At 35.0% G+C, this 18,381-nt stretch overlaps 2 protein-coding genes across 2 annotated transcripts; one reads left to right on the forward strand and one right to left on the reverse strand.

Annotated features, from left to right (window-relative positions):
- Positions 1-2,742: 2,742 nt before the first annotated feature.
- On the forward strand, positions 2,743-7,545 carry LOC112025576 (uncharacterized). Its single transcript, XM_024058243.2, has 4 exons — positions 2,743-3,215; positions 6,258-6,453; positions 6,742-6,835; positions 6,923-7,545. Exons 1-4 carry the CDS (start codon positions 2,872-2,874, stop codon positions 7,252-7,254), a joined length of 966 nt encoding a protein of 321 aa, XP_023914011.2. The 5' UTR covers positions 2,743-2,871; the 3' UTR covers positions 7,255-7,545.
- A 4,763-nt stretch (positions 7,546-12,308) lies between these two features.
- On the reverse strand, positions 12,309-17,241 carry LOC112025583 (mRNA cap guanine-N7 methyltransferase 1). The gene is made up of 13 exons (XM_024058254.2): positions 16,866-17,241; positions 16,161-16,300; positions 15,996-16,064; positions 15,824-15,895; positions 15,488-15,589; positions 15,142-15,198; positions 14,626-14,764; positions 14,130-14,194; positions 13,934-13,984; positions 13,515-13,577; positions 13,233-13,356; positions 12,886-12,947; positions 12,309-12,769 (listed from the first exon to the last, which is right to left on the reverse strand). The coding sequence occupies exons 1-13, from the start codon at positions 16,939-16,941 to the stop codon at positions 12,674-12,676; spliced, it is 1,116 nt and encodes a 371-aa protein (XP_023914022.1). The 5' UTR covers positions 16,942-17,241; the 3' UTR covers positions 12,309-12,673.
- Positions 17,242-18,381: the final 1,140 nt, after the last annotated feature.

The raw sequence follows: 18,381 nt of genomic DNA on the forward strand, positions 1-18,381 counted from the left end.
ATAGGAAAAAAAAAGAAAAAAAAAACCCAAAATCCCAAAATCCACCAAAAATCCTTATGTTCCAATCATCTTCATCTTCATCTTCATCATCATCATCTTCTCTGGAGTGTGAAAAAAAAAAATAAAGGAGGAAAGACAAAATAAGGAAATAAAGAAATAAAGAAAAAAGATGAAAAAAGATGCAGAGACTTCTTCATCATCATTGTCATCTTCATCTTCTTCTTCATCATCATTAGCTTTTGAATAGTTAAAAAAAAAAAAAAGATGCAAAGACTTTGAGGGATGAGAGAGGGGTTTGAAGAGATGCAGAGAAAGACGAAATAAGGAAATAAGGAGGAAATAAGGACCATTCTAGAGTGGAGTGTGAAGTGGAAGGGAAAAAGATGAAATAAGGAAAAAAAGAAAATAAAAGTAAGGGCACGTATGTGGAGGAAGTGGCAGGGAAAAAGAGGAAACAAGGAAACAAAGAAAAAAAAAAATTAAGGGTACGTGTGTGGAGGAGAAAAAAAGGGGAAAAAAAGAAGAAGCAAATATGGATAAAAAATAAAATAAAATAAGGGAAACATAAAATAAAAAATAAGAAATTAAAATTAAGAAATACTGTCACAATATTTTCACAATACTTTCACAATAAATCTTAAGTGATAGGTTATTATTAGCTAATATTTGTGAGAAAAAAATAATTTCACAATATTGATTTAAGTATGAAATAAACTCCCTTATATATATATATATATATATTATCTTTTTTGGTAATTTACCTTTCAAATTGCCACTTTTATAAGTGCTAGCCAAACACTCAGCTTTTTCAAAAAGCATTTTTTAACAGCTTTTACCAAACACTTAACTTTTTGAAAAAGTACTTTTTCATTATTCATTTTTTGAAAACTCTACTTTTTTGTTATGTACTTTTTCAAAAAACTGAACCAAACTTGCCCCTACATCCCCTTACTTTTGGCTTCATATTCACACATACAAAATTAACGAGGGCTTATTGACTAGGGTTCAAGTCATAATCTAGACATAACAACATCTTTTACTCTTATCTATGGTTCAAATTCCACCTTTGCTATTATTTACCTAATAACACAATAAGTCTACAAACACAAAAAATTCACAACTGCTAAGATGACAAATTGTTATAGGTAGCCAAACACTCAGTTTTTTCAAAAAGCACTTTTTAACAGTTTTTACCAAACACTTAGCTTTTTGAAAAAGTACTTTTCATTATGCATTTTTTGAAAACTCTACTTTTTCGTTATGCACTTTTTCAAAAAACTGAACCAAACTCGCCCTACATCCCCTTACTTTTGGCTTCATATTCACACATACAAAATTAACGAGGGCTTATTGACTAGGGTTCAAATCATAATCTAGACATAACAACAACTTTTACTCTTATCTATGGTTCAAATTCCACCTTTGCCATTATTTACCTAATAACACAATAAGTCTACAAACACAAAAAATTCACAACTGCTAAGATGACAAATTGTTATAGGTAAGTAAAAATTGGTTTCACCACCCAAATGAAAACCTACAAATACATACCAACTCAACTGGTTCTCTTTTATATAAAAAAATATTATAAAAAAAAAAAAACCAACTTAAGTGTTGAAAAAATTGTTATGAAAATTGTTTATGGATGTAGTTTTATTCTATGAAATGAAGTGTCAAAAATATTTTCACAATACTTTTACAACAAATTATAAGTGACAAATTGGTATTGGATATTATTAATAGGTACAAAAGTAATTTCAATGGTGGGTTTAAATTAGAACAAATAATAACTTACCGCTTATAATTTATTGTGAAAATTCATGATATATATATATATATATTTATATATAGGGTCATGATCTTCTCAAAAAAAAATATAGGGTCATGCTGATGGGTGCCTTTAGGATAATTGTCAATAAACTATTTTAGAATTTTTTTTACCACTTTCAAATTCATCAAAAAATATTTATTACTTTATTATTTTCTCATAAAATATTTCTAAAAATAGTTTTCAAACTAATGCCTTTAAAGCATCAGTTAACTTTTTTTCCCAAAAAATATTTATAAAAATAGTTCTTAAATAAGTATCTTTAAGAGATCGATTAACTTTTTTTTTTTTCACGTATAAAAGAAAAAGAAAAAACGCTTGAGAGCATTCTCATTAAGGGTTGTATAAATGCTAAAATGCAAATTTTAGCATCTAAAACCATAAAAACCCACTCCATCAAAGATGTTATATGCTAAAAAATTTGACATTTTGCTATAGTGTGCTCTCAAAAATGAGAGCATACAATAGCAAGATGTTAAGAACTATGCTCTGAGAGAGAGAGAGAGAGAGAGAGAATAAAAAATAATAAAGAAAAAATATTTAAATGAAATAATAAAAAAATAGAAATTTTGATATTAAGAGTATTATAAAGTGATGTATTAAATAATATGAAGTTAAGTTTTTAGATGTTAAATTCTAAAAATTTTAAAATTCTTCATGGGAATGCCTTTACATATAAAATGAATCCGACGGTTAAGCTAACTCTAAAGATTTTCCGAAGCTTTTTTTTTTTTTTTTTTTTTTAAGAGAATCAAGATTTTCCGAAGCTTAAGGCTTAAGCTAACTGGTATTTGGCCAGTTATTTCGCACTGACACATATATCCACAAAAATAGAATTATCATTTTAAAAAAAGAAAAATATTAATAAAAAGATATTATTATGTTGCCGCGGGCCATATCCTATAAAAACCTTTCCTTTTCTAACAATCATACGACTCATCATTTCATTTCTCATCCAATTCCATTTCTCATTTCTCAGAGAGAGAGAGATAGCGTGCTTTGAGCTTTAACGGAAATTCTCCAGGGTTAGGGTTTCCAAATCAATGGGAGGAGGAGGAGTCATGAGAGCGGCGGCCAAGGTCGCCGGAGTCGGAGTCGTCAGCCACGGCCTCCGCGGCATGCCGTCCGTGCCGCCATCAGAGCAGTCTGTGCGCAACGCCTCGCGCCCTGTTTCCTCGATCTTGTCAGCGAAGTCCGCATCCGGTGATGCGGCGGCGCCGATTCAGATGCCGGTGCCGGCGGCGTGGGACGACTGGGAGTTCGCCGACGGTGAGGAGGCTCTGGTGATGGAGGCAGGGGAGCCGATGCCGAGGCTCGTCTTCGGTGGCGTGCCGAGCTTTGAGGAGGCCAAGGAGGCCACCACTGAATTGAAAGACGCACTGGATAAGTATATATCACTTCGATTCAAACCTTTTGATTTTTCATCGATTTTTTGAGTTTCTGAATTTTATTTTATTTTTTTATCTTTCATCGAATCTTTGGGTTTAGATTATTATGTTGCTATGCGTGTAATTTAGTGAATGGATTACTTTGTGTTTGGTTGCTTAGCAAAACATTGGAAAGAATTTTTTTTTCCCCTGAATTGAAAGTCATTTTCTTTTTTTAAAGAATTGAATTGAAATGTCATTAAATCATGGGGAAAAAAAAAAATTGAAGCTTTAAGCATTACATTTCATGGTATCAAGTAAAAAAAAAAAGAAAAAACCATATACTATTAGAGACACTAGGTTCTTTTTCCTCAAGAAAACTGAGAGTCCGTTTGGTTATAGAGTTCAAAAATTGTTGTTTAAAAAGATGTGAAAATTGTGGGTTAAATAGTATCGTTGAAATACGTGTTTTTAGTTTTTATAAACTAAAAAAAAAGTGTTTGATATTATGGTTTAAATTACATGTTTCAATGTTAAAAAATATAAAATATGTGTTTGGTATACGCAGGTGGGATTGTAAAAAGGCCGACCAAAGTACAAAATAAATATATTTTAAATCAGGAGAGAGAACATGGCTGACCAAAATATTTAAAAAAAAAAACTGATCAAAGTACGAAAATGCTGACCTGAGCGCTAGTGTTTGTTGTTTAAGATAATTATGGAATTTTTGTTGTTTAAAAACTGTCCGGAGGTGATTTCAAAAATGGGTTTTATAACATTAGTTTTTGAACAATGTTTTCCAAACATCAGGGAACAGGACTGGTACACCAAACACTTTTTTTTTTTTTGTTTTTGGACACTAGTGTTCATTGTTTAAACACTGAACACTAGTGTTTAAACATGGTGACCAAACGGCGCTTGAGTAACTGAGTATGACAAAGGCAATTGCTGACTGTCATGCTCACAATTGGAATCACGTGGGCAGAGCAGTTACATGTGTAATTGGGGTTTAAAAATGTGTTAACAAAATTCATTTTGATATTGGGTATCTTGGACTATCTTATTGCCGATGTGCTGCTATGTTCAATTCCTATATTGTATAATGAAATGTCTTTGCGCTATTCTTTTAATTTTATATGCATTTGTGTGTGGAAATGTGTTTGTAATATATTGTATAGTGTGTAATTTTTTTTTTTTAATTAGTGTAATTTATTTTGAATTAAAATAGTTGCTTTTTTAAAAAAAATAATTTTTTCTGTTTCTTTGGATTAATGTCCCTTCAAATTGTATTCTATCAACTACTTTTTTTTTTATCCGTAGTAGTGTAGTTACATTTAGGGTGTGTGTCAGTTAGGTTGGGTTTAGGTATTTTTTTCAATCCAACCTAACCTTTATGAGTTGCAAAATCTCAAGCCGAACCCAACATGTAGGGTTCGGGTTGGGTTGAGTTATTGGTTTAAGGCCATTTTGTCAAATATTAAAAAAATAGGGTTTGCATTCAACTATTTAAGTCCACTATTCAATAAATGATTACAATTTGCACAACTGAACATAATACTAATGGATAGGGAAATTTTAGGACAAATTGTAGTGTTGGGCTGTGTTATCTCAGTCAGGCCGGGTTTGGTGGGTTGAATTCACACTGCCTACTCACATCAAAGCATAGGCTCTCTATTTGAAAGATGCAATTTTGAGAATACATGCACTCGTCTGTAACATTTTGTATTCTCCAACATCTATTTTCTATGCATTTTGGAGATAGTTCAAGTGAGGTGGTTTCTTTCAAGACAGGTTATGGAATTGGCTATTTTTAATTAGTGTAATTTATTTTGAATTAAAATAGTTGCTTTTTAAAAAAAAAAAAAAATTTTCTGTTTCTTTGTATTAATGTCCCTTCAAATTGTATTCTATCAACTACTTTTTTTTTTATCCGTAGTAGTGTAGTTACATTTAGGGTGTGTGTCGGTTAGGTTGGGTTTAGGTATTTTTTTCAATCCAACCTAACCTTTATGAGTTGCAAAATCTCAAGCCGAACCCAACATGTAGGGTTCGGGTTGGGTTGAGTTATTGGTTTAAGGCCATTTTGTCAAATATAAAAAAAATAGGGTTTGCATTCAATTATTTAAGTCCACTATTCAATAAATGATTACAATTTGCACAAGTGAACATAATACTAATGGATAGGGAAATTTTAGGACAAATTGTAGTGTTGGGCTGTGTTATCTCAGTCAGGTCGGGTTTGGTGGGTTGAATTCACACTGCCTACTCACATCAAAGCATAGGCTCTCTATTTGAAAGATGCAATTTTGAGAATACATGCACTCGTCTGTAACATTTTGTATTCTCCAACATCTATTTTCTTTGCATTTTGGAGATAGTTCAAGTGAGGTGGTTTCTTTCAAGACAGGTTATGGAATTGGCTCTGAGGTTCACATGTATTTTAGAGCCTAAAACCACAAGGTTGTGTTGGTCATGTATCTCTTTGGGTTTTCCTGGGAATCTCTTCAATTGCATTTAGAATTACTGTGAGGATGTTCACTATGGATTCAATAGTCTTAAATTTAATTTAAATGTATTAAATGACAATACATTATTGGCATTCCCATACTTGGTTACATTTATTTACCAATGTCCCATTACTCACTGAAAGACATCCTTTTTTTGGAGGATTGTTTCTGTAATGTCATGTAGTACTGTAAGAGAATTGTTTTCAAAGTAATTAGATTTGGGACGAATCTAGAAGTGTTTACTTGCTAATTTTGGCCTACATAAAAGTCAGCTAAGCTTGAGTTGTTTCAATCTCCTAGGAAGGAGACACAGTTTCGAGTGGATTGAGATGACTAGGCGACATGATCTTTGAGTAGTCCTAAAATAAAATAGAAAATGATGATGTCTCAAAGATTTAGGGATGGATATTTCTGAGTTAATGAATTTTTTAGTGTTCTTGAAATTTGAACAGAAATGGATTAAATTGAGTTTTAAAGTTACTGTTGTTTTTTGGTGGGAGAACTGGTTGGGGGGTGTTAACTGTGTGCACCATATTGAATAATATTATTTTTCAGGGTATATCTGTCATCGCCAAAATCCAATGGATCTGGTGATATTTTTTCTGCAAATCATGTTCCTGGTTTGTCTCTACTTTCAAGCCCTGAGTTAGAGACTAAATCTTGTGTCATCTCTGAGGATACACCAACTGCTCTTGTGCCAAACCATGTCCTTCAGGCATTTAAGTTACTCAATGGAAGCCCTGAAGCTCAGGTAATGATTGACTTCCCTCTCCCATATAATAATTCGTGGAATGCTTAAGGCTCATCTGAATCCTATTTTTTTGGAGGGTTCAGTGCAAACAACAATTGATAATTAAACCTAAAAGGCTTCTTCAGATTTTTCGCTCTCTTATATTATGTTCTATCAGGGCTAAACATATGTTCATAGACTGTCTCAGCTAAGTTTAATATTTTCAAGGTTTCACCTACCTGGATATCTAAGATGACTGACCAATATATTCCTTCTGTGATTATATTTCTGTTTTTGTTTCATCCCCAGACTGTTGTTGCCTCAATTGCTAGTGACCCAAATGTCTGGAATGCCATGATGGATAATCATGTGCTTAAGGATTTCGTCCAGTCACACCAGAGAAGTAAGTGTTGTTTAATATATTAGTTTCATTTTTGGCCAATTAGTCAATTTACTTAAGCATGTTTTTTAAGTAGTTCTCATGTACCAGATACGGTTGCTAACCTAGAGAAAGCAGTTGTACGTGATGAGTTCAATGATGTGCAATCGGATAAGAAGTTTGAAGAATCATCTGTTGAAAATGAAACTGGAAACTCAGAGGGTGGGTTTATGAATATTATGGAGAACATTAAGCTTAAAGTTCAAGAGATGGTGAGCAATGTGTCCAACTACTTACAAAATATCTTTGGACATTCAGCAGCAGAGAGTACTTCTGAAGACAACGGAAATACCAGCAAAACCTTCATGGATAGGACCGTAGGAGCATCCGTCATGGGGTTGGCAATGCTGGTTATTATGGTGGTGGTGTTGAAGCGTGGCTAGACCCCTTTTAGCTGAACCTCCCTGTAAATTTGTCGAACTCACGAAGTCTAGATGGTTTTTTTTTTTCCTCGCCTGCATGTCATAAATATACAAATAAGAATGAAAGATGATGCCGAAATTATTAGTTGGTCACTTCAAATTCAATATATGGGTGGATGGTAGGTTGATAGTAGTCAAATTGCTTATTTTGCAGAATCTATGTACAGTTTGTGAAGGGAGCTTTTGAACTTTTGTCATATTGTCTTGGATTAGGTTCTTTTATTTTGGCAATCAGAATTTACAAATTCTATAGTCATTGCATTTATGCAAACTCTCACTCTCTGTGAAAGTGATCATATGTTGAAGGGTTGAGAAGTAGGGATGGGCAAACACCGTACCCAACCCACCTGTCTGACTTGAGTGGACATAGCAAGTTTCAGCTGATTATGAAATTTGAGATGGTTGGTACCAACAAAATCCGATCAGATTGGGTCAAGTGTTGGGGTGGCGGACTAACCAAGTCGCCTAGAAGTGCCTTAGTTGAAATTCTAAATCTTTCCTACCTACGGGTGAAGGGACTAACTAATTCACCCACAAGTGCCTTAGTTGAAATTCTAAATCTTCCTACCTACGGATGAACAGACGAACCAACTCACCCATAAGTGGCTTGGTCTAAATTATAAGTTTTCCTACCTATTGGTAGAAGGATGATCCAAGCCACTCACGAGTGCCTTGGACAAAATTCCAAGTGTTTGAACCTACAGGTGGACGGACGAACCAAGTTACCCGCAAGTACCTTGATACAAAAATAAGTCCTACCTACGGGTGGAAGGATAAAGCAAGCCACTCACGAGTGCCTTGGACAAATTTTCGAAGTCTTCCTACCCATGGGTGGACGGACAAATCAGGCCATTCATGAGTACCTTAGACAAAATTCTAAGTCTTCCTACCTACGGGTGGACGGACGAACCAAGTCACTCACGAGTGACTTGGATAAAATTTTAAGCCTTCTTAACTATAGGTGGACGGACAAACCAAGTCACTCACGAGTGATTTGGTTGAAATTGTAAGTCTTCCTACTTATGGGTGGACAGATGAACCAAGTCAATCCTCTAGTGCCTTGGTTAAAATTATAAGTTTTCCTAAGTACTGGTGGAAGGATGAACCAAGTCTCCTACAACTGTCTTGGTCAAAATTATAATTCTTCCTAGATTTGGGTCAACTGTTGGGGTTTCTGACATGGAGATCAGGCAAACCAGACTTTACTGGATCAATTGACAACCCATGCTATGGTTGTTGGTAGCGGTTTGAGGCTCCTTAAATACTTCTTGATTGGGTTGGTTAGTGGGTTAACACGAAATCTAAGCCCAACCAACCTCACTGACCTTCCATATGAGGGGTTCTTTCAAATTGCTTTTTAAAAAAAATAAAAATAAATAAATAATATGGCTAATACCCCATTTACGAAGCTTGTCTTCTCGAGTGTGCTCTTTATGTCAAAAGTAGAAATTACTTGGTGTTAGAGAAAGAAAGATATTTACAGCTCATTGTTGGCTTTCGACTTTATCTGTTTCTATGACCTTGCAACTTGCAAGGGTTCCAAGAAATGGTCCGGGCTTGGTTATGGATTGTAGACGTTGTGATATCTTTATGTAAGGATTGTAGGTCTTATGTAAGGATTGAAGGTTTTATGTTGTAGGGCACTTTTATTTTAGGAAAAATAATCGAGCACTTAGAACAAGGTGTTGGTGCACGTTGTCAGGTGCCAAAAATATTATCACAAAATTTACTATCCCAAAATAGCAATCACAATCAAGAACACACATTAGAAAGAAAAAAAAAAGGGACAAACTCCAAATAATTTTATTATTATCAAATCAATTATAATAAATTTTGTGTATATCTCATGGCTAAAAAAAATCTCATTGCTTTTCTTTTATTCTAACACACTATTTTTCTCTCACAAGCAACAACACTTTGCATTCTCTTCTCTATATTCTTCTCCGCACACATCTCTCTTTCTTGGTTGTTCTCTTATAACCAAGTGGCTGAATAGCCTAAATTAAATCTCTTCAGCCATTTTTTCATCTCTTTATGCATATCTTCTCTCACATACCTAGCACCACCTTTTGTGCATAAAGTACGCTAACTTTAGAGGCTTGAAAGAGATGTCCAACCATTTCATTTAATGAAGAATCTAATTAAGTATGGGTTGGACCACAATGATGTCATGCACCCAACAATCTCCCCTCCAATTCATTAAGGAAAGAGATCTTCAACCAACTCTTCAGTTTGTATTCATGACGGTCATACCAACTCTAAGTTCAACATTCTTCATTATCTTCACTAACACTGGAAATTTTATTAAAGTCAATACATTTCATTTTCAAAGAATTTATTTCACATTGGATATCCATAATCCAATTTTTTGGCTTCCCCTTATCAAAAGCCCAAATATTCTCAAAATTGACTGCTTGATGTTCTCTAGCACACTTCCTTTCATGAAGTTCAACAATTTGTAGTGGAGGATATTGCTCCCCCTTGCTCAAGACCTCCAAGATCTTTCACTTCATCATTATCCCTAGCATCATGATACTCTTCATCAAATATTACTTCCTCATTTGAAGTACTAATAGGTAAAGAGAATTTTACTCTCTTAGTACCAACACCATTAATTCCAACTCTCACCTATAAAGTTTTCTCAAAATATTTTTGGTACATGTGTTTGAAAACATGTGTAGAAATACGTATAAGTGAAAAACTATATAAAATACGTATAATGTTATTTAAAAACTGAAAATGTGTGAGTAAGTGAGTTTATTAAACACCCTCTTAATTTTTTAGAATCCAGTCAAGAATTTATTGAAAACAAACTATGGAATATCACGAATTACGAAAGGGGCTACAACTTGAGGAGTTTCTTCTAACCAAACCTGAAACTCTTCCAAAATCTTTGCCTTATGGGCGACCATGTTGCCACTGCGTTTTACGTGGCTAAAACTAGACTGACGGACGAAAAAAAAAAGAAAAGAAAGAGAGATCAAATGTTGACACGACCAAATTTCTTTCGGTTTTTGTTTTTTGCAAAGTATTTGTTGCTTTCCATGCTTGCTGCGTGCCACGAATACAATACAATTTAGAACTTTTGTTTTTGCATAGTTAATAGTCATATACATAATTGGAGGGGGTCTTCCTGGATAAAAATTTGAAGAAAGATGGGCCCAAGCCCATTTGGTTTTGGAGTGTGATATTGCAAAGGCGAATTTGCTTGATCTCTGGCTGAAACATTGAAGTTGACAACTTCCCGGTTGACTCCTTTGCTTCAACCCTCCTAGGAAAAGGAATGGCGCTAGGCTGCAAGAAGATGATTTTACAAACTCGACTACGATGTTTTGTTGCCAGTGTTGTTGTTGGGCAATGACAAGGCATGGTTAGCTTCCTGGAATGGGTAATAAGTGTTAAAAAGGTATGATGAAGCATATAGAAAGTGTGTAAACCTGATTGGCTAAGCAAGAGAAAGTTTAAAGTCCCAAGTGGGAATTGGTGCCTATCGTTGAAGATGTGAGAGAACATTATATATGTTTTGGTGATTGTGATTTGTGAGTTTAACTGGGCTCGAAAAGTGCGCAACAAAGGCTGCACACGTACCAGCCCAATGGGCTCTAAGTGAGAGATACGCAAAAGGGTAGTTAGTAATTATAAATTAATACAAGACATTGTTTGAAGCAATGGAGTCAATACTGTATCGGAAGCTGTACCGGTTTGGTCAACGATATGATATATTTTAGATATCAGTCAATACCGGTGTACCGTTTCAGGTTTGCCGCTATTTTTATATTTATAAATATATATATATATATATAATAGAAGAGCTTCTGACTTGGAGATGACAAAAAGCAAAAAGAACCAATAGTGGTGCATGTAGGAGTAGGAGCTATTAGAATATTAGTACATACATGTTGTCCTTTTGTCCAACCAAAGTGGGAGTCATCAAAATAAAGAACACCAATTTTGTCAGACGCATGGCCATGTACAGGAATATCATAGTAGGAGCATGGGCATGTCAGGCATTTTTTGAAAACTGCAGTATTTTTAGCCTTTGTGCAGGCCAGACAAATAGAGAAATCAATCATCTTGTGAAGAATCCTCAATTCAGAACTAATTATTTATGATTTTAGACTTTAGTATCAATTAAAAAAAAAACACACACACACACACACACACACAATATAAAAAATAGAAAGCTTAAAAGTTACCATTGCATACTAAGAAAATAAATAATACTAATAAGTTAATGCAAATAAGTTACCATTCTGCTCTAACAAAAATTCAAAAATTACAAAACTAAAAAAAAAAAAAATAAACTTTGGTACCGTACCGACCGGTATTGCTCGAAATTGGCCGGTGCGGCCGGTATTTTTTCTAGTACGAAACAGGAGGAGTTATATGTACTGGTTTGCTTGTCGGTACGGTATATTTCGGCAGTACTGGCCGGTACGGTACAGAATTGACTCCCTTGGTTTGAAGACAAGAGCCTATGACAACAGTGATAAAATATAGTATTAGTTTGTGATAAGGTTTTAGTCACAATTTATATGAATTTTTTATTAAAATATTTTAAAAAGTATACTATTTTAATAAATTTGTTTAAAAAGTATGATTTATTTTAAAACCACATCAGATTATATAATTACCCCGGTCAAACTAACTACTTGACACATCACACAAGAAGAGTATTGAAACTTTCTCCACGACAAAGAAAAAAACAAAAAAAAAAAGTTACCAATTTGACGCAAATACAAATTCTAAGAACCAATCCGAGCAAAAAAAAAATTTCTAAGAACCAATTTTCATTAAGCAGTATGGCATAGTAACGCTGTTTTTTTCTTAATGGCAACACAGAGCAACGCATGTAACTTCACTATCTATCTTCCACGCCCGTTAAGAAATGAAAGTTTTTTTTTTTTCCTAGAGTGAGAGAGATCGTGTTATTGTACTATCGTTCGACTGGCAAGTGAGATACAGTTGTCCTATAATACAATGTCAATAACAATCACTACATATAGAGACAGCCCTTTAATAAAAGTGGTAAATTCATCAATAGCATCAAGAATAATGTCGTTTTCGACGTATTTGTAGTACTTGGTCAAAGACAATTACATCAAATTTTAGTTATGTTACAATTAACCAAGATTGTTGCATCGCCAGAGTATGTTTCCTATAAAAATATTCCTCATCTGGAGAAAAACTATAATCTTTATCCTCTCAGGAGCAGCAAATGCAGATTATTACTACCATTATTGAGGCTAACAAAATTGTATAGTATTATCCATTTCGATAAGGGGTTTGTGAAAGAGCACTTTTCAACGTCAATCCACCCCATGACAAAGGCTTCTCCATGCCTTTACAAACCTTGTTATCATCCTGTCTAAAAATGCCCTCATGATCTGCTAATGTACATGATGTCCTCCTTCGATATTTGCATCTGCCCCCTGTCTCTTTTGCTGTTTATCTGTGTCCGGTCTGGTTGGCCTCGCTGAAAAGAACACAAAATATACCCTACTTTTGAGTGGCTTGTAACATTATATCAAATATCAACATTGTTGTCACACATGCACTTCTTTTTTCCTGTGTTTGTATGTGGGTACTCACCTTCTTCAAGACAAATGCCAAGTATAAATAAGCTACTTCCCATTCATCTGGTGAGAGTGTACCTGCATATCACAAACGCAATAACAACAACTATTAATGCTAGGGCGACAGAGAAATGATAGTAATGAGTAAAGATGAAATATTACATCAAAGATTTTTTACTCTACTTTTTTCTTCTTTTTTGTGGGGGAGAGGGGGGAAATAGGTTTGATACCAAAGCACAAAAGGAAAGGTTAGATGATCCTCAACCAACATAAAAGTTGGGTTCTAGAATTACTGAGTACTGACTACTTTTCTACCCAGTGAAGGGAAATAGTACAGGCCAACAAAAAAATAAAAACACTTACTCTTATCTTGGTTACCATCACCCAAGGCACCAAGCCTCCGCATGAGATCCACGTATTCTGGTTTTTTCAAATACTCATGCACAAATTCATGTGAATTCTTTGCAAAAACTAGCTCCAAATCATACTGAAAAAGCCAAAAACAAATATGGTCATAAAATGTGAACTGTTTTAAGTGTGTAAGTTGTAAAGCAGATAAAACTTTACAATAAGTTTCCATGAAAGTAACAATTCAGTTTGGCAGCTGCATCAGAAAAAAATTGCAACCAGTTAACAAAGTTATACCTCTTCTGCCAATGATTTGAAGACATGAAAGGGGACAACCCATTCAGGGCAATCAACAGCATCCTGCAACAAAGAATTTAAAATTAAAATACTATTCTCTGCATGGAATCTAATTCCATAGGTGTACATAAATTGAGATAATTGACCCAAAAATAATAACAATTAGCAATCAGGTGAAAAAATTCCAGAGTTACTGCAAAAATTCAACTCATTGAGAATAAAATATTATATTACTTAATTAAATAACAAACTGGCTGCTATGCACACACACATACTCAGACGCAAATTCTTTCACAGTAATGCACTGTGCTACATAGCCTGCATTTCTTTGACATGAAAGCCCGCCATCAAATTTAGAGAAACAAGAACAATCACCAACAAAAGAAATAGTCACAAACAGACTTGACAATTGACAATACCTCTAGGTGAAACTTGTACTTAATACCAAAGGGGCTGGAAGATTTGAATTTCTGCACCATATAATGAAGCTTTTGTCAAACTAAGAGTAATCTCCAGTAATTCAATAACAAAAATTGATATTCAAGGTTTTCTGGAAGTTATATCATTTGAGTTTTTCAATAAATGTTTCTTCATTGCTTACTAATAAAAGGTTACCTTTTCAGAAAACTCTTCATCAAAACGTATCCAGTAGACACTATTGCCAAAGACCAATCCTTCAGCTGCATATCCAAGTGAAAATAGCAACTTCAATAAAAAATTACAAAACTGGTCCACCATACCACTTAATCATAATGCTTATATATGCTAGAAAAATATCAAAAGCTTCACAATACTAAATTATCTGCTCTAGTTTAGAACTGGTTAATGATGGGTTAAGAAGGTATAAAACTAAATCAAAGAATTTTTTTGTGATTTGATACTTCTAATACTCTCCAAGTCACAACAGGTCTATTCATCTATCACCAAGCCCCTCCATTATTCCTTTCTTTTCTACTTATCCTCTGTATCCACCACCATTAATCTTATCCAGCTTGATGCTTCATGTTGTGGTCAATGAAAGGAATAATGAAATTCTTACTCAAAATTTTAGTTTCCTTCACATTCCTGTTACAAGAAGAAAAGGTATACATGACGAAGTGCAAGATAAAACCTTCTCTAAGTTTTTTAATAATCACATTGGCGTCTGGCATTGTTCCAATCAAGGTGCCTCCTGGACGAAGTAAAGCTGATATGTTTGCCAAGGCTCGTCGTGCACGTGCCTCCGTAGACCAGGAGTAATGCAAGGCAAACTGAAAAATATAGTATATTTTTAAAGTTAAGAAACTGCTAAGTTAAGCCTTGAGAAAACCAAAATTAAATCTATATAAATGATTTGCATGATATACTAGAAAAATAGCACAAAATTTTTTGTGATTTGTTTAATGCACCAAAAAACTATTGAGATTTTATGTACACCATATAACCATCATTTACTACATAACTTTAAACATTCAACATAGTGAAAAGGGACTGCTCCTGAAATATTTGATTTTACTTGAGAGGTTAAGAGTCTCCAACATTAATCATTCAATGAAATATGATGTGTGAGTGTGTGTGTGTGTGTGTGTGTGCGTGTGTGAAATATGATACCTTAAAAACACAGTTAGTAGACTAGAATATCACTCACCTGGGAACTACAAACATCAAAGGGAGCATCATCTGCAAGAACATTGTCCAAACGAGCCTGAGAACATAACATGGAACACAGATCAAAGTTATTTCAGCTGCTGTCTTAACAAAGTACATAAAAACTTCTATTGAAGCAGCCAGCCAAAATTTGAGTTGCTCAAAAGCAAATTCAGTGTTGATGTCACTTATCCATGGAATCATGACAATCAGTAGTGTTCATGTCCAGATATGACACTTGACACAATCCTCATTTGATCAAGTGCAATACTAGATAAGCTCAATTGGAAAGCAGACATGTGGATATATAAGGAAATTCATTTAACTAGCTACAGAACTGCAATTACCTCATAACAGTCTCCACATATGAGGCGGGCAGGAAATGTGAATTTTTTACGACGCTGATGATGATCAGCATCACCATTGTAGCGTGTACGACAATCTTCTATCTGCACAATGCTTAAAACAATGTTAAGAAGGTTGATGTCAACATGTGTAGCAACAGATACTCGAATAAAAGAAGTCGCCTCACACATCTAACAAACTAACTATCATGATGATTAGCTAGACAGTCTCACCCAACCACAATTCGGCACTAAGCATAACTGAACCCATTAATGTCAATATGTCCACACAGAAAAAGTGGACCAATGGACAGTAAAATGGTGATATAAAGTACTTACTGAGCCTTCTGCTATATCAACACCAACATAATACCCAACTTTTGCCTTATCCCATTTGATGAGATCACCACCCTGGTGAACATTAAAGGAAAACAAGAAATTGCTTAATGTTTACTTTTTTTATAGTAGGGAGGTAAAACACAAATGCAATAAAATAAAGAACCTATAATACCTTGCCACAAGCAAGGTCAAGAACAGCATCTCCTCGTCGAGCATAGAGTTGAATTAGAACACTTTTAATCTGTTTATCAAAATAAGCAATGACAACAAATAAAAACAATGCATACTCATAAAAATCTCAAGCTCATAGCATGTTACATGAATTGACAAGACATACCCAATTGTTGAGTTTCTTTAAATGGATGATTGGACTAGCTTCTCTTTCCTCCAGAGTCTGATTTGTCCTTGCACTGTAATGCTCAGCCACTTTCCGAGCAAAAATCTTGGTGCTTTCATCCTCTAAAAATTGTGAATCACCTAACACCACAAAGCAAAACACTTAAAAAGCTAAAATAAGTTCCAATTAAGCTTTTATGAAACTGCAAGCAAGGGAAGGAGGAACTCGAAGTTTCTATCTTTAATTCTTCATTGTTTGGAAAGAGAGAAGCAAAACAGCTTACACTAGACAAACTCTGATACAAAGGTTGGTGTAATTCGTGTAACTTTTTTATTAACTGCATTCATTTAATTGGATTTGTCTCCTAAACCAAATAACGTATAACACCAAAAACCCAAATTTCAATTTCTTCTGTTCTTTGCTTTCTCAACTACCAAACAATTAATATAGCTTACAACCCATGTTCCAGAATTAACACATTAAAGAAGCAATTACCAAATATTCCAAAACCCAGAAATCAATATCAGGAAACAAACTAAAAAAAGTTCCAATTTCTAGTTTCTCTGCCTTTTCCAGCACTTTCCCAGCAACCAAACAAAGGGGCAAAGCACCTTAAACCACAAAAACCCAGATCCAAAAAAGCTCCCAAATCAATAGCATCAAAATCCCAAAAATCAAAACCCAGGGAAAGCACAAAAATTTAACCTTCAGGGTTTTGCTTCAATCTGGACTGAGGTGGCCCAACAGAGCCTGAAGGAGATTCTGGGTACCCTCGTTTCATGGCCAAAAGAACACAAAAAATAAATAATAAAAGAAAACAAAGCTTTTGGTGTTGCCGATTGAAAACAAGTTCTGGGTACTTTTTGTGTGTGTGTGTGTGTGTATGTGAGATATAGGAATGGAATGTGAGTTTGGTCCAAAATAACAAGTAAGTAATTGGTTATTGTTTGAGGAAACAAAGAAAACAAAAACTGAAGAAGGTTTTGTTGATTGATGATCAGACTTTAGTGCGACAAAAGGGCACAAGTAAAGTAAGTAAAGCCGGAAAAGAGGCTCAGAGAATGTGAGAGAGACGGAGAGAGAGAGATATTTTATATATGTTGGGTTGAGTTGGGTCTTAATCTTAGATCTCGTCGGATGTGGGCCCCTTAAACGAGCCCACCAGTTTTCTCACTAAAGAGGGCTTGGCTCCCCTCTAGGCTCTAGAGGTCTAGTCCCCTATAGGCTCCTGCTTCTTCTTTGTGTGAAGTCTATGGACTAGGGGTGTCCAACCACACCCAGTACTTGACCAAACCGCCTAACCCGGCCAACCTGGCCCAAAAATCGGCCAACCCAACGCCGGTGATGGTCGGCGGCGGATCTTCGTCCCCAAAACCCGATTTCGGCAGGTTGGATGATGGGTTTGAGCATAAAAACCGAGATCTCAACCGATTCGACTGGATGTACACCGAAAAATTAGTTATTCTCCACCGATGGATGTGTTTCACCGGTCGTTTTCTCTAATTAGTCGAGCTCCAGCAAGATCTCGTCGAGATTCAACCTATTCACTTTAAGATCCAGCCTAATCTCTTCAAGATCCGGCTAGATCTCAACAGATCGGCCCAATCTCATCCAAATTTGGTGGTTTTCGGTGAAATCTGGCATAGTTTCGAAGTTTTCAACTCTGACCAAGGACCGACCGGTATCTGAGGAGGTCCGACCACCCAAATCGATTCTATTCACTAGTCGACGCGCGGGTCCAGAAATGAGAGAACCGAAGTTATCGGGTCGGTTTTGGGTTGGGCACAAACCCAACCCGAACTGACCCGTGGACAAGCCTACTATGGACAGTGGTGTTTCATGAAGTTTAAAATAAAATAAAATAAAATCCTACCAAAATGGTTAAAAATATACTCTTGTGAAAGGAAAATTGACGTTAGAATGAGGTAGTAGGAAAATTAGGACTTGGCTTGACCTTTTTAAGATGGTGGTACATATGATTACCCTAATGAGTTCAATTCATTGAAAGCATTAGATTCAAGCCTTGTCCTGAGATGTGTTATGAAATAATGAATTTTTTTGTTGTTGTTATGATCCTAGAAGAACTTTTTTGCAATGATTAAGTTAACATGTTTTTACTAGTTCCTATATGAGCTTATCACTAAGAAAATTAACAGCTTATCACATAAAAGAGTTGTGAGATATATTTTGTAAAATTGTTGCGACTTTAAATGTATTGTTG

Source organism: Quercus suber, unplaced genomic scaffold (assembly GCF_002906115.3).
Source record: "Quercus suber isolate HL8 unplaced genomic scaffold, Cork oak 2.0 scaffold_416, whole genome shotgun sequence".
Classification (NCBI taxonomy): domain Eukaryota; kingdom Viridiplantae; phylum Streptophyta; class Magnoliopsida; order Fagales; family Fagaceae; genus Quercus; species Quercus suber.